General features: G+C 45.0%; 1 protein-coding gene across 1 annotated transcript in view; it reads right to left on the bottom strand.

Annotated features, from left to right (window-relative positions):
* The window catches only part of LOC119455776 (protein Skeletor, isoforms B/C-like), a gene marked incomplete at its 5' end in the record, with an annotated part of 138327 nt that overhangs the window by 20528 nt on the left and 100617 nt on the right, over positions 1-17182 (bottom strand). Inside the window, 3 exons of the mRNA XM_037717238.2 lie at positions 380-440; positions 4733-5121; positions 8082-8201. Of these exons, the coding sequence (XP_037573166.2) occupies positions 380-440; positions 4733-5121; positions 8082-8201 (570 nt within the window). The remainder of the gene's footprint in view (positions 1-379; positions 441-4732; positions 5122-8081; positions 8202-17182) is intronic.

Genomic DNA, 17182 nt, shown 5'->3' with positions numbered 1-17182 from the left:
CATCAGCCCCCCGGCACGCATCTCGCTTCGCATCCCCTCCAAGTCACCCGGCCACGTGCGCACACTGCCACTTTTGCCTCATCATTCTTCCCACGCTCAGCCTCGGACTGGAACGGCCTTCCACACGACATCGCCGCAATCACCTGCCCATCCACATTTTTTGACATGTATAACTTCCACATTGAACCGCGAGCAAACATGTACTTTAACATCCTTTCCTTGTGTATTTATTTACTTTATACTTGTTGCCCACCCCTTATGTAATACCCCCAACCCTGGGGACCTTTAAGGTAATAAAGTGAAGTGAAGTGACAGGCCGTCTGGAGTTTGGTGGTGCTTCTGCTATGAGGTGTCACCAAGAATAAATTAAAGTACTTACCTTTGGAGACGTCAACTTTGTTTCGAGAGTCCAAGACAACTCCAGCAAGCAATAGATGGCCCTAGAATAATGATAAAAACACACAGCGCTGCATAATTATGCGCAAACTCCGCGAAGGAAATAAACAGCGTATTTTCGCATAGAACATGCATAGAGTGGCCACAACCGAAACATTTTAGAAAAACATCACACATTTGAGCAGTTTTTTGCCGCTGTGAACTCACTTGCGCCCCAATTACTGATATATTAGGCAAGCTCTCCGAACTGTATGCGGAGAGCACAATGACGACGAGGACAACGACTGCACAACGGCACGAAGACGACACGACGACCAAACGGCAGCTCTTAACTGCAAAGTATTTCGCATGTGTGTCGTGCATGAATCCCGACATGACGACACGAACGGAAGAAGGAAACCCTGTTTTCGAGTAACAGATTAAACCAGTGCAACTTTATCTCCCTTTCTAAGCTGCCGTATAATATCTTGCAAATCTAGCTAGGATGCAAGATAAGCCTGTAGCAAGGTAGACATTTGGGCGAGTTGGTAAGGTTCCATAATGAAGTAGGGGCGCGCAATCAACACATACGAAGCGCTCGTCTTGACCTTTTCTCCGCCTTCGGATGTGCTGATTGCGCTCCCCTACTTCACCATGCAAGATAAGCCTGTCTCTCCATACTCAATATACACGCCATGATCTTGGAGCAGGATACGTGTGTAAAAGGCTACAATGTGTTGAACTGTAAGTAGCGCTGTGGCAGGAGGGATGCGCCTACGAAAACGCACAGGATGACATCGGATATTCAGCACCGAGTAGATTTCGTGTCGAGCGTATACATTGCTTTCAAGAGCAACCCATGCAATTGGGGGCGAGGAGTTACGGAGTCGCCATCTGTCGGAAGCTTGCGTAGTATGAGGGATAACGCGGCGCGCTCCTCGTAGATTTGGTTGTCGGCGCTCAATAAAAACACCCCGAGGGAGTCCTCCTGGCCATTTCTGTAAGTACTCTCCAAACGAGTCAAGTTTCTTACTGTCAAAATATTAATTTTGGGCATACAGAAGGCGTAGAATAGTGTCACGTTCTAGAAAAAGAAGCAACGAAGAAGCAGACGAAGATCCTCCGATGGACGCGAGAGTGCTTGAGTTTCTGCTGTTAGGAGGGGCCTGTTGCATAGGTCGAGGCTACCCCGCACCTCCACCAGAATTGTCACGTTCTAGAAGAACAGACGACCTGAAGCGTTGAGTCTCAGTCTCTGACCGCCAGCTGATCAAACGCAAAACTCAAGCACCCGCGCGTTGATCGGAGGATCTTCGTCTGCTTCTTCGCTGGCACCCGTCAAAGCAGGTGACGGTGCATGGCGCGTGAACTAGCGCGCGTCTTCGTCTTTCTAATTATGTGGCACCTGTTGCAAGGTGTGGCAATAGTTCACAGGCGCTATCTCTTTACCGAATACGTACAGTGAACGCCCATTGCGCGCGGTCGACGCGATGGAGTCCCCTAACCAGCTTCTTGCGTGAATGGTAGGCAGTCGCTGAGAGCAGACTATGTGAAATGGGCTCTTATAGTGGGCTGTCTCTATAACCAAAGGGAGCATAACAGAATGAAGCCACAATACGGCGATAGCACGGGTTCGCAGCGACCGACTGCGCGTCTGCATGCATGTCCGCGCACTATGTTTCGCTTTCGCTGCGAGCGTGTTTTCGCACCGTGCCGTTAACTTTAGGCTGCATCATATGCACATTTGACAGTACACAGGCAACCATTGTTGCGTGGAAGTTATCAGAGTGTTGAAAAATAATTTCGTTATTAACTAGGGACTTCGACGCTATATGGCGACTCGTGATGTGCCATCGCGACGATTCAATCATTTTTGTTTATTCTAAATTCTTGGACGTTTCAATATCGTGATTTCTCAAGTTGCGTCGCACTGTATGTTTGTCGGTATTCTCAGCGAGGAATTTCCCGGTGCTCTTTTTGTTAATCCAGTACATTCATTGTTTGGTGGTGCACAAACATGAGCATATATGTCATGCCTTTTTTGAATGTGCTTCTTACTGTTCCATTTTAATTCTGGTGAACTTGCCAATATCTAGCATAGACAAGTTCATGGACCAAATCTTCATGACATTAACCGAGCAGCGTACGTGAGCGAGCTTCTCAGTGCGCGCCTTCTGCTACTCACCGAACATCGCAGCCTCAACGCCGTAGCAGAAATCTTCCTCGCGGAAGTGCTTGCTACACACCCGAGTTGTAGCCGATGGCTGCTTGCCGGTTCTAAGTTTCGCAATCCAAGCTACACGCAGCTTCTTGGCCTTCGGGTACGTGTGAAGGCTGACACCGGGCTCCGTTGCGTACGTCCGGCGCTGCGGCACTGATGAGTAGCCTACCATTTTAAAGGGACGCCTTCAAAGGCAGCCACTACCTATTCTATAGTGCTTTCAAGCGTTGTCAGTGTTGTCAAGCAGACACCCGAGGCGGAAAACATCCCCACTTAATCAGAACCCGAGCGCAGGTGGGACTTTAAACTTTCGTTTTTAGCTCGCTTCGGCGCTTCCGAAGCAGACGTCGCGGCCGCTGTGTCCACGTGATCCCTCATACCACGTCACGCCGACGGTGGCGCCAGCTTTTCCAGCGGTAGAGCTCGCCCCTAATAGTGTTGCCCAAGAGGCAAGCTATTCGTTCATAATGACACGCGTACTTGGTTATTCTTTTTCCGGGGACTGCATTTCACCCGCTAAGAACTTATCGCTCAAGGCAAGACGCGCTTGCATGATTTGGAACTTACTCGAATGTTATCGTTGGTTCTATATCTGTTGTATGTTCCCGCCGAACTTTGCGTAATCAGATTGTATGCACGACACGAATTGTGTAGTATACATTCTGGAAGGCACCAGCGATTACGCTGGAACGTTCGACGAGTCATGCATGTATAAAACCTGACGCGGATGACCCGGAGATTTTCGACGATCGCCGACTGCGCTTGCCGCTCTTGTGCTTTGAATGTCGCTTGCTTTTGTGGGCACAGGTTCGCCCAATAAAGGGTTCGTTTCGTGGTTCACAGTTTTGTAACTTTGTTCTTCACCGTCATTACAACGTGACAATATGCCAGATTCTAATCCACGCATCTAGAGTTTAAAAAAGAATTCGACGTTCACTCTCATATTGCTCATCGGTGTATCTGATAAGGGAAAATGAATGACGGCGATTGAATGGAGTAAAGTGTGCCCCAGCTAACGCTAGGCAAGCTGTCCAACGAAAAAATTATTGATACAAATATGAAACCTACAGCGTTGGGTCATCGGAGGTCGGTCTAGGTCGTAAGACTGTATCTTGAACCGTGTTTTTTTCAATCTTATTTTTCATTGAACAGCGTGGCTAACGTTAGCTGGGACACCCTATATATGGATTAGCGTTAGCAAATTTACACACATATTTTGCGCTGTATTCCTAGGTTACTTTGTAGAGTGTGGTTAGTGTCGATAGCGTGTCCGAGCGTACTGAGTGGAAATTTGATTATAAAAGATACGTATTTTCATTTTCGCGATATATTGGCTGGCGCGGAAAATCTGTCTCGTGCGGCACGTTGCAAACGGAGCGAAGTGTGGCGCGACTACCTCGGTACGTAATCTGGAGATCGCGAGAGGCAGCGCATGGGTGACGCTTGGGTGCGATTCACAGCAGCCGCCGCAGACAGACCTCCCAGACGACGTGCGCTAATCTGGCGCCATCATCGCCGCACTCTTCTTCTCACGCTTTCGCCATACCCTCCTCTTCCGCTTTCCTCTTCGCGTCTCTCATTTTTTTTATTATGGGGTTTTACGTGCCAAAACCACGATCTGATGCGCGCCGTAGGAAACTCTCGATCACTATCATTAAACTCGACAGTTAAAAAAATTATCATCATATGCGAGTTTGATGACGTCACCGGAGATGTTCGTTCCTACTGGACCTGGGGTTCCTTAACGTCAGTAAATTACTAGCGTAAAATGCATTACGTCAGTATCTTAGGCAAGCAGCAGCTACGCGGTTCACGGATCACCAGACCGTAGCTGCTGCTCCCCTAAGACTTTGCTGTAATGCGTTTTACGCTGGTTATTTACATAAATGACTAAACTAGCATATGCTGGTACTCTATGGTGGGATCCGTCACTTCGTGACCCCACAAGGGAATAAATTTTAATCACTGTTAGTAGGACAAGCTGGTGCGAGACGCGGTCAAAGGCTCCTACAGATGAGTGTAAGTTATGCATGAAACCAGCTGAGTATGGTATGAATAACCCTTACGAAAACCATGCTTCATTTATGTTCCTACGGTGATATGCCTGCCGAGCGTGTTCTCTAATAATGAGGGCACCTTCTTTCCGAGGACGGCCTGATCCTCCTTGGAGCCTCCGCCCTTGCTGCTGTCGGTGATGTAGAAGGGGTGGTAGCGAGCCGAGTTGCTCGGGTCCACGCCGCCCTCGACGACGAACGTGTACGTCTTGCCTCGCTCCACGTGCAGCACCGGTATGAGCTCCTCGTTGATCCACCACGAGATGCCCCAGCCGGATTGGCCGGTGACCTTCTCGTAGCCACGGCTGCCACCTGTCGGCCCGATCTGGGCGCGGAATGTGGTGACGTTCAAGTTCTTCCAGATGTTGCGTCCGCCAAACACGGCCCGGCCCTCAGGTGGCGCTGGCAACACGGGGGCCAGCGGTGGACAGTTGCGCTCGGCATTCCTGTTGAACTGCAGGAACACGTCATCTGCACAGTTCCAACACCTCGCTAAGAATTCCTTCTCTCGTCGTGTCGAATCGAAACACTCTGGCCGGACACAACGCGCGTCTGCTAAAAAACAGAAAACACCCGGCTTCCTATCATCTCTTCGTACTCAAAGGTAATTTGCTCCAAATGAACGTCAAGTAAATAATATTTCGCTCCTAATAATACACCATCAAGCATTGAAAGTAATTACAAGTGCGTGTTCTTTCATCCCTGCAAGCCTTCGGTATTTGTGAGTGAGAAAGAAATAGCGTTTCATGAAACTGGTATTTAGCTGTTCCTGTATTGGACGAGACGTACTCCGGGCTTGTTCGGGCTGAACTACGCTTAGTGTAGATGGCGGCTCGCGTCACCTGCTATGCTACTACATATCCCCTAAAGACTGCAATTGATGTAGCGCACTCTAGCAAGTGTAGCACGGCTTTTCCTGCCATCTGTATAGGCATTTTTGTGGTCCAATTCAGAGCAGTTTAAAAATGCGGGACGATTCAGAAGGTAATCTCGGCATCCCGGAAAAGCGCGCCGGGGTTCTTCCACAAGTGGCGATTATATTCCTCAGAGGTGGTCATAGCGCTAGAAGACACGGACAAGAACGAGAGAACAGGACGAGCGCTAACTTTCAACTGAGTGTTTATTTCGAGAAACAACCGTATTTGTAGGCCCGCATACAGAAAAGGCCCAATCACCGCACATGAAAACCAGCCGCATCCAGGAACGCAAATTCATTTGTAGTCAGCGCAACTGAAGGGGAGCTGATGCAGCTATCACCGGCCCTCGCTATCGGAGTGGCTTCAACAACCTCTCGCGTAACTTTATCTACATTTCTATACCAAACGGAACACTCATTGAACAAGGGTTTGCACCCACAATCACTGCAATGCACAGAAACGTGACCATCTCGGTATCGGTTCAATTTTTGTTTGTGTTCTCTTAACCTATCATTCAGTCACCTCCCAGACTGCCCAATGTAAACTTTCCCGCACGATAACGGAAGGCGATACACAACATTCTTTACGCACGACACAGGAGGGGGCTGATGATTCTTTTTACATAAAGTCCCTATATAAGAAAAGTACCGCCATCCTTTGATAAACGCCGCTTCCCTCTCTCCTGTATCTCCGATTGGACGATGATAGCGCGCGCTTTTCACTTCTTTATATTTTATTTTTTTCCGCCTAAGAGCCATGTTGAAAGTCCTCTGCGCAACCGCAGTCGCCGGCGGCGGCGGCGGCGCGCGCCCGGCCTGAAAGCTTCAACGTGGACTTCCTAGGTGCGCCACCGTCGACTTGGCTTTCGCAAGCAAAAAGTAAGAAAAAAGCAAGCGCTTTAGGAGAGGAGGCGGCGGAGGAAAGAGTAGACGGCGGTACTTTTCTTATATAGGGACTTTATTTTTACAACCTGCGCGTTTCTTGGCAAACGGGTCTGTGGCACTGCATAAGCTAAACAATTTCTGCGGAGCGGAAAATATTACATCTACTTTAACCTTTCGTCCAAGCTTCTTTAGAGCGTGTGATACGTTATGCAAATACGGCAGAACAACCTTTTTCATGTTGTCACTACTGCTCGTGTGACCACTACTGCGCTATCACGGAGAGCGAACACACGTTACACGCGAACACACGTTATTACATACTGGTACCCCACTATATAATTAATTATCTTATGCATCCTAACAACTGGCCTTTTTGATTTTAATAATGCTACTTGTTATATTGCTTCCATTTCTATTATTATGTTAACTGGTATTGCTTGTTTATTATACAAAAAAGCTTTCTTTGCAACGTTTTACTAAGCAGCTTTGTATTGTCTTGCTTCTTGCACTGTTCTTCGCTTTTTTTAAATTGTGAATAAGGTTACCGCAACCACTTCTTGATGTATTTCTCTGTTTTCCATTTTGTTCATGCGTGGGAGACCCCCTGAAAGTTCCCAACTTTGGGGCTCCCTTTGTATCAACAACATTGCATGAACTTTTATGTAAAACTGACAACATTGGTGAATAAGCCTGACACTTTAAACCTGGGAAAAAAACAAACAAAAACGAACGCTTAAACCTGAACCCGAACCGAAGCCGAAAAAACAGTTTCAGTTCGACACGCTGGTACTTAATATGATTTTTTTTATTGAATCTTGCTAACCAGCACAAAAAAAAAGTGTCATATTGGCTTCGCTAACTGAAATCTAAATAGCGTAAGGTTGTCTCAACTATACTGGCGATTTGAGTTTTCAGCCTTGTTTGCTCAAGTGTAATGTGACAATCATCGAAGGGTATTGCTTTGGGCTAGTTTGTAACAATTTATGATAAATGTTATTTGCGCACCACTTGGAACGAAGACCACCTGCGCTTGTGTCTGTCGTGTCTAGTCCTCGTTTCAAGTGGTGCGCAAATAACATTTATCGTGACAATCATCTGTTTCTTGTAGGATCGTGGCTTTATGAATGCTAACACTTTTTGCTAGGAGGTGGCGCCAGTCAAACTGCGTTTAAATGGCACCTTTCTTTCCCGCCTTCTACACCACAGCTGTGATAATTTTTGTCTGCGCATAACCGAACAATGAAAACAGCAGTAGTTAAAATAAAATTAAAAATAAAACCTCCACCGTACCGTGCTGATTTCACTGAGTGCATAGACATTTCACATGTCTGTTTGGCCTCTTCATATTCGGCACTTTTTAATGCCAGTGGATTTTTGCTTGACCATCAGTAAGATCGTGTCATACATCCATTCTTTTCGAATAAGGAATCGGCAAAGTCTGTGCGGTCCACCTCTGTTGAGGTTGTTTTGAGCTAGACACAATGCGCCAGGTAATGCTAACGATAATAAATAGCCCAGCTTTCTTGCTTTCCGGCCAGTAATACACTTGGTGAAAAATAATCATAGGCAAGGAAAAAGGGCGCGATATGGAAGAGAGGCCTTCCTTAACTGATCTGGACAAGGAACCAACCTCTCGTAACCACCATGGTGTGGTAGAGTACAGTGTCCGGCTGGTCCATGTTGGTGGGACCCTGAGCAGCAACCACCGCCACTCGGCCCGTGGTTGCGATGGTCTTGTCATTGCTGTCCGCTGCACAGAGAAAGCAAACGGGACTTGAAGCACACACTACGACCAATGCTGATCAGCAAATGGAAGAGCGCACTGAAGCGCTTGGTTCTTTTGATCTCCTTTCGCTGTATTTTACGTCCACCTTTGATGAATGGGACAGTTATGACATTCAGCAGGAAGGAGCATCATCGGTTCATGCACGGCGCTATGCTTGGGCAACATGTTCTGATAGGCGAGCTAGATAGGGTACTCAAGGAGCGATTGGATGACAGCTGCGTAGTAAAAACTTTTACGTTTGTTCATTTTAGTGGTTGTCCAAACTGACCAAAAGAACTTGGCTTAAAGCATGGTTTACACGTGAAGCGGGCGCTGACAATGCTTAAAGAATGCCTTAATCCGCTTTCTCTGTCTTACCAAGTGCCACAAGGCAATTCCGTCAGGTTCCTGGTACTACGGTTGGTCTTTGCTCCGGTCCATACCTTTTGGAAATACGAACTGTCTTAGAGGTACTGAGTTTGAATCCTGCCATCGGACAATTTTAATAATGCGTATTCAATTATGTATGACATAGTACTTTCTTGAAAATGATCACTTTGCAAAGACACAACGCCATTTAAAGCAAGAAGGACTAAGTTTAGGCAAGTCCATGTACTCCCACACTGCCCTGCTTGCCTGGCGGTAATTACTATGAAGCTCTATGGCGAGTCATGCTTACGCAGCAGCTAGAAAGCGCTGGCAGGCGCAGAGGGCCCGGATTCGATCCCGACGGGAGCTGCTTTTCTTTCTCTCATTGCTGGCGATATCTGCGACGGACAAAATCGCCAACCGAAACGGCTATTGGATTCAGCCCATAACAGCTTGCGCTGTGAAATTAGCTGTCTTCAATGTGCGAGTGAAGCCACGTTTCGGTAAGGCTATGAAATCTTTGTTTCATGTATTACGGATAAAACGTCAAGCTTGTTAATGATGCTACGAATGTAAAAAAAAATGTGCAGCAAAGCAGAACACTTAATCTACAAAACTGAGGCCTGAAGTGGTGCTTATTTAAGAGTTTTTTGCAGAGGTAAACCGCAACTTGAAGGTGGCGGGCAGGCACGGTGTTCCCGCTGTTTTTTTCTGTCCCTGTGAAGCTATCGAAGTTGTGTTCCCGTGTCTGCAGCATAAGTCAAAGGAGGATGTGTCAAGAAACACGGCTCGCGGTTCAGGACTCGTGTACGAGATGCCATTGCCGCGCGACAAGGACTATGTCGACCCAACCGGTCACTGCGTCGACCAACGTATGCGGGAGCAATATTTAAAAACTCCGGATGGTGCGCACTTAGCCACGCATGTACTTAATTACGGGTGCGAGGCACGCTTTAAGAATGTTACGATTCTCGGCAAAAGTAAAGATACGGCGGTGAGTGAGGCGCTGGAAGAAAAGGGGGAGGGAGGTGTGTCATCTTCCTGTTGTCCAATTGTAAATTCGCCCCCCCCCCCCCCTCCTCTCCCCGCTTCACGAATGTAACGCATGGGCAACTACTATGCTATATAAAGGTATGTCCAAAGAAACAATAAAATTGCGGTTGTGGCGCTCCCGTTTGTCTGTCTCCTATTTTTGTTTGTTGTGCATTGCGTTTGCGTGTGTTTGCGTCCTTCTAGCTGTCGTTAAGGGGAGGGGGGTGTCGTTGAAAGGCTCCTGCGGGGTGTGTTGCTTGAAGGACATCTTGAAAAGCTTCGAAGTCTATCGACTAAACGGTGAAGCGGCCGCTGTAACACAGGAAGCTGCAATGGCTTTGGAGTCGGCGAGTGGACGCAGTTGCGCGGAACTTCATCGAAACCTCGAAGCAGCTGGCTTCGAGAGCCGGACGCAGGCACCCTCATCAACCGCATTTGAACACTAGTGCGATGCGAGCAATGCGTTCAAATGACAGTAAGAAACTATTTACGTTGTCCAAATAATTTAACTTCATGCGTCAACAATGAACGTAGCCCCGTATGCCATGACAAAAGAGCAGTGAAGCCAGAAGTTGCAATCAGCCAGAGCGCTGAAAACAAATCAACGCCAGTTGGTTAATTATGTATGATGATGATGGTGTATCTGGTTTAATGGCGCAATGGCGAATAATGGCCAAAGAGCGCCAGGAAATAGTATGAGGTGTTCGATGGTGCGTTCAATGGCAGATGATATAGATGTAACCTTGGCTGTATATTGGCCAAAAACATTAGCTGTAAAATGCGTAAAAGATATTGTGTATGCATTAAAACTATGACATGTGGGGTGAGCTACGAACATCGAATATATGTTGCGAAGTGTGGTAAAAGAAGACAAGCTTGGGCGAGTTGGTGAGAATTCATGTTTAGGAAAAATAACAATGCTGGGTAGACAAGGACACAAAGATCGAAGAACACGACACTGGCGCTGATTCACAACTGAATTTTATTTCAAGGAAATTCACATTTATACTTTTTGTCGCTCGGTCGGCCATGGTGTATAAATGTGATTTTTCCTTGAAATAAAATTCAGTTGGTGAGTCAGCGCCAGTGTTGTGTTCTTTGTGTACTTGTCTACCCAGCGCTGTTATTTTTCCTAAACATGAAGTGTGGTAAGATTAAAATGTAAGAATATTCAGGTAGGACGTGAATGATGTATGAACCTGGATAACATAAAAAAAAAGTTACAGCAGATTTGTGCGACCATCCCAACCCAATTTTTAGCGAAGCTGTTTATTTGGAGCACTTGCAATAGAAGTCTCAGTTCCCCATAATAAAATGACATATTACTTTAACAAGTTTTGCACCTTTGAGGTTGTTTGCTCGTCCCATGGGTAGCACGCCTTCCGTTAGGGCTTAAAAAACGTTTATAGCACATGGAAACGAGTGCTAACAAGACGCGCGATGAGAAAAAGCATGGTTGAAAACAGTGTAATAATTCTGACAGCCTTGGACGTACATAAATATCCGACTGGAGAATTTGCGGCAGAGTAGCGCGCCGTCATCTGTTCATCGATGACGCCACCGATACAAAATATGGAAACAAAGCGCTGCATGAGCAGAGGTCTGTCTGCGGCGGCTGCTCTGAATAGCGCCCACGCGTCATCCACGCGCTGCCTCTCGCGATCTCCCGATTAGCCAGGCAGGCGCGCCATAGTTCGTTCCGTTTGCAAAGTGCCGCGCGAGACAGATTGTCCGCGCCAGCCAATATATCCTGAAATGGAAACACGTATATAGATGTGCTCAAATTTCGCATTACGCAGTTTCGTAATCGTCGGTGAATTTTTTGTTTTTCTAATTATCATTTTTATGTTTATTTTTCTAATTACCACCCGCTAACCATCTTCCCACTTTTTAGTAAAATAATTGAGAAGCTCATTGTTAATAACCTAATGAACTACTTAACAATATTTAACCTTTTGGCAACTGAGCAGTTTGGTTTACGTGCTAACTTATCAACGGAATTAGCACTGATAAAACCAACTGATATCATAAAACAGTTGATCGATGATGGGCTATGGGCAGGGGAGGTATTTATTGATTCCCTAAAGCTTTTGACACCATTAACCACTCCATTTTGTATGCTACGTTTCAATCCTTGGGAATTTGTTGACCTGCCTTAGTCCATTTGCAAAGCTACCTTACTAACAGAACCCAGGTTGTTAGCTATGGAAGTGTTTTATCCTCTCCAATAACAACTAACCAGGGCGTTCCGCAAGGATCAATATTGCATCCTCTATTATTCCTTATCTACATTAATGACTTACCATCATCACTTAATTGTTCTGACTGCATCCTCTATGCCGATGATATAACGATATTCAACAGCCATAAAGATATTAACAGTTTACTAACAAAGTTAAACGCCGACGACACGAATGTTGTTTCTTGGTGTAAGAATAAATTGCTAAAAATAAACCCAAGGTAAAACAAACTTTATGTTATTTCACTCGTCCCTAATAACGCGTACGATAACTCATCTAACTTTATTACTATTCTAGGTGTTACATTAGACCCTAACATTAAATATAACATTCACGTAAATTCTGTCATTAAGAAGACACTTTACTACGCTTTCATTAACAGTCACCTTACTTACGGTGTTTCATCGTGCGGAGACACATACCCCTCACACCTGACATCCCTCATTCGCCATCAGAGCCGGGCGGTTCGAATAACTACCAATAGTTAGTACACTGCATCATCCAGTACCAACTTTCCGCACTCTTGAAATTCCGGTTAAAACACGTTGGCGGGGTAGTTGGTTGGAATCCATGATAGAATGTGTAAGGGCAACTGGAGGAGGACGTAGAAAGAAACATATACACAGAGACAGCGCAACTTTCAACTATAGATTTTATTTTCGCACGCACTGATAAATATATACCGAACGAGCGGAAACAAAGAAGATAAAAAGGACAAAAATGGAACATTCATTGGCGCATATCGATGAACCGTACACACGACTAAGGCATGATAAAAACAAGAACTTGAAAAGTTACATCGATAAACCTAGGTATCGTATCTCTTTTTCGTATAGTGACACTGAAGGCTTGCTCACCCACCTTTCTCCTAATTTTGCTGTTTCATAGGCCTTGCCATGACTCCTTTACAAAAGGGCTGTCTCTGTGTATCTGTTTCTTTCTATGTCCTCGTCCAGTTGCGCTTACACATTCTATCTTGAAATTCTACCATTAACCAACACATTTCAACTTGGTTGACCGATGCTGGGGGCGCCTTACCCGCGGCAATGCCGTTGACGGAGGGCCAGATGTGGTTGGTGAGCTAGAGTCCTTTCTTCATTTCGTCGCGTCTGCAAGGCCATGAACATACAAAGAGGGAAGGATGCCCTTCACGCGGTTTATATTACCCGCCGTGTTCTGAATGTGCCAAGACTCCAGTAGTAGCCTTTTTCGCCAGTTTGTCTCTGTTTGCAGGATTTGGGTTTCTTGGAAAGAAATCTTGTGGTCGGCGTCTTCGGAATATTCGGCGACGGCGCTGCGTATTCGGTTGAATGTTCTGACGTCGTTTTCATGTTGTCTGGTTCTTTCTTTTAGATTTTTGCTTTCCCCCCATGTACGACGCCGGACAGTCGCCACAGCTGATTTTATAGACGACGCCTTGAGCTTTTTTTTTTTTTTTTTTGTTGGACGGTCCTTTGGTTTAAGAAATGGGGATATTCAGCGTGTTCATCGGTTTGTGCGCGACTTTGAGGCCTTTTTCATATTCAGCTGAGAGCTTCGTTGGTACCTTTGACGTATGGGATGGACACTCGTTTTATAGACGACGCTCAAGGCGTCGTCTATAAAATCAGCTGTGGCGACTGTCCGGCGTCGTACATCGGGGAAACCAAAAATCTAAAAGAAAGAATCGGACAACATGATAATGATGTCAGAACATTCAACCAAATACGCAGCGCCGTCACCGACCATTCCGAAGGCGCCGACCACAAGATTTCTTTCCAAGAAACGCAAATCCTTCAAACAGAGACAAACTGGCGAAAAAGGCTGCTACTGGAGTCATTGCACACTCAAAATACGGCGGGTAATATAAACCGCGTGAAGGGCACTCTACCTTCTGTCGTTGCCTTCTGTGTATGTCCATGGCCTTGGAGACGCGACAAAGGAAAGAAAGGACCCCCCGCTCAAGGTCACCAACACCAAAACATCTCGTCCCGCTCCCCCCCTTCAACGGCATTCCCGTGGGTAAAGTGCCCCCAGCATCGGTCAACCCAGCCGACCAGCAACGCCGCAGCCACCCCATCATTTCGCCTTTTCCGTCTGTCAAGAACAGGTGCCCTGTCGAGTGTCTACCCACCTTCCGCCCTCTCCCCCTTCCTCCTTTCTTACGATGGAGCTTTTAAAATATGCACATCTCCGAAGAATACCCCCTGAAGAAGGAGCCGAATCGGCTCCGAAACGTCGGGCTAATAAATTCCCTTATTTGGTTGGAGTCACTCTCTAAGTCTTAATCAATTTTCCCAACCAGACAGGTAATTCTGTCGAAATGTTTAGCTTCAAACCCGTGTACTTAGATTTAGGCGCACGTTAAAGAACTCCAGGTGGTCCAAATTTTTCGGAGTCTCCCATTACGGCGTGCCTCATAATCAGATCGTAGTTTTGGCACGTAAAATCCAATAATAAAATTTTTTGAAAATAATAGCATCTTGCTTCCAAAGTAAGCACTAACTACGGTAAAGTGACAACCTCCTTTTCTGCAATTTCATTTTGGAATTCTATGCCATCAAATATTAAATCCTCTACTTTACTACATTGCCGGCGGCTTCTAAAACAGTTTTCTACTAACATACGTTACCTGATTAAAAAAAAAAATATATATATATATATATATATATATATATGTACAAGGTGTTTCATTTTAGCTGCACCAAATTTTTAAAAATTGCCGGTGGCACATAGCACAATTGTAATCCTTAATCTAAACTACTCGATGAAGCGGCCATTACTTCCACGAGAAATCAAAACCCCTATTGAATAATTACGCTCATTAACTTTTTAACTATAATTATTTTACGGCACATTTTCAATCTACGAATTATAGCCGCGGAGTTCGCAAAGTGTATCCACTTGGAACGAATTCCCAGGACTGAATCAGTTTCGAGATACTAATTTTCAAAGTGTCCGACGAAATGCATGGGCGTTCCAGTTAACTTAGTGCTTCAATGCATAAAACAGTGTTTTCCTCAAAACTTGAGTAGAATGCGTGACGATGAAGGCATGACGTCAGATCACGAACGACGACCACGAAACGACGGCATTGCGACGATAGTGGTCCAAGCAGCTAGACAACTTCGGTCACTGAGCACAAGAGGATATACAGAGTGTTGCACTTCATCATCAGCCAATATTTATGTCCACTGCAGGACGAAGACCTCTCCCTGCGACCTCAAATTACCCCTTGCTTGCGCTAGCTGATTCCAACTTGCGCCTGCAAATTTCCTAACTTCATCACTCCACCTAGTTTTCTGCCGTCTTCGACTGTGCTTCCCTTCTCTTGGTATCAATTCTGTAACTGTAATGGTTCACCGGTTATCCATCCTACGCATTACATGGCCTGCCCAGCTACATTTTTTCCTCTTAATGTCAACTAGAATATCGCCTTTCCACGCTTGCTCTCTGATCCACACCACTCTCTTCCTGTCTCTTAACGCTAGGCCTAACGTTTCTCGTTCCATTGCTCTTTGTGCGGTCCTTAACTTGTTCTCGAGCTTCTTTGTTAACCTCGAAGTTTCTGCCCCATATGTTGGCACCGGTAGAATGCAATGATTGTACACTCTTCTTTTCAATGACAGTGGTAAGCTTCCAGTCAGGACTTGGTAATGCCTGCCTTATGCACTCCAACCCATTTTATTCTTGTATTCTTCTGTAAATTTCGTCCTCATGATCAGGGTCTCTGTGCGTAACTGACATAGATAAACGAGCTCCTGCACAGACTCTACAGGCTGACTGGTGACCATGCATTCTTGTTCCCTTGCCAGGCTACTGAACATTACCTTTGTCTTCGTCATATTCCTCTTGCCATATACGGGGTGTTCAAAATTAAGGTTTGTGGAATTTTTAAAAATCGCCTGTGGCAGGTAGCAAAATTCTTATCGTTGAGCTGGGTTAATCGAAGAGGCAGACATTAGTAGCACGAGAAATCTAAACACATATTCAAACAACGAAGAAAAATTGACTAATGAACTTCTTAGTTAATTACTTTAGGACACATATTGCAATTTACGAATTGTAGCCGGTGAGTTTGCAAGACGCATTCACTTGAAACAAATTTCCAGGATGACACCAGTTTCGAGATATTATTTCCCAAAGTGTGCGACGATATACATGGGCGTTCCAGTTACTTTTGTGTTTCAATGTATAAAACAGCATTCTGGTAAAAAAAAGTAAGTGAAACAACAGTGCATTTTTACGGCGAGTTTGATGGCGCATATCTCCAAACTGGTGTCATTCTGGAAATTCATTCCTGACAAGCTAACCGGCTACAATTCGTAAATTGCAATAGGTGTCATAAATTAATGAACTAAGAAGTTAATTGGTTGAATATGTGTAGCTATTTCGCGTGCTACTAATGTCCGCCTCATCGAATAACCCAGCTCAATGATGAGAATTATGCTACCTGCCACAGGCGAATTCTAAAAATTCCGTAAAACTGAAGAATGAACACCATATATATATATATATATATATATATATATATATATATATATATATATACAGGGGGTTTCATTTTAGCTGCACCAAATTTTTTAAAATTGCCTGTGGCAGGTAGCGCAATTATAATCCTTGATATAAACTACTCGATGAAGCAGCCATTACTTCCACGAGAAATCAATACACCTAATTGAATAATTAGCAAAATTACGCTAATTCACTTTTAATTAATTATATTACGGCACATCTTACAATCTACGAATTATAGCCACTGAGTTCGTAAGGCGTATCCACTTAGAACGAATTCTCAGGACTGAACCAGTTTCGAGATACTCATTTTCAAAGTGTCCGACGAAATGCATTGGTGTTCCTTGTTACTTTTGTGCTTTATTGCATAAAACAGGGTTTTCCTCACAAAGTTAACTGGAACGCCCATGCATTTCGTCGGACACTTTGAAAATTAATATCTCAAAACTGGTTCAGTCCTGAGAATGTCACCTCATGTCAAACTCAAGAAAAAAAAAAAAAAAAAAAACGAAAAAACACGGCACCTAGCCTATGACCCCGATACGTGTACATTTAGTGACGTCATGCATACGAAACGTACATTCCCTCATGTCAAACTCAACGATAAAAAAAAAAAAAAAAAAAAGAGAGACATTTCTCTCTCGTTTTTTCTCTCTCTCTTTTTTTTTTTTCTCGTTGCGTTTGACATGAGCGAATGTACGTTTTATATACATGACGTCACTAAATGTACACGTATTGTGGTCATAGGCTAGGTGCCGTTTTTTTTTCTTAGAGAAAATGTATAAATTGAGCTCTGTGTGCTTGCAATCGCACTCTTGATGAAGGCTGGAC

This window comes from Dermacentor silvarum, chromosome 1, assembly GCF_013339745.2.
Source record: "Dermacentor silvarum isolate Dsil-2018 chromosome 1, BIME_Dsil_1.4, whole genome shotgun sequence".
Lineage (NCBI taxonomy): Eukaryota > Metazoa > Arthropoda > Arachnida > Ixodida > Ixodidae > Dermacentor > Dermacentor silvarum.
Note: the sequence above shows the minus strand (reverse complement) of the source record. Positions and strands in the feature narration are given on the sequence as shown.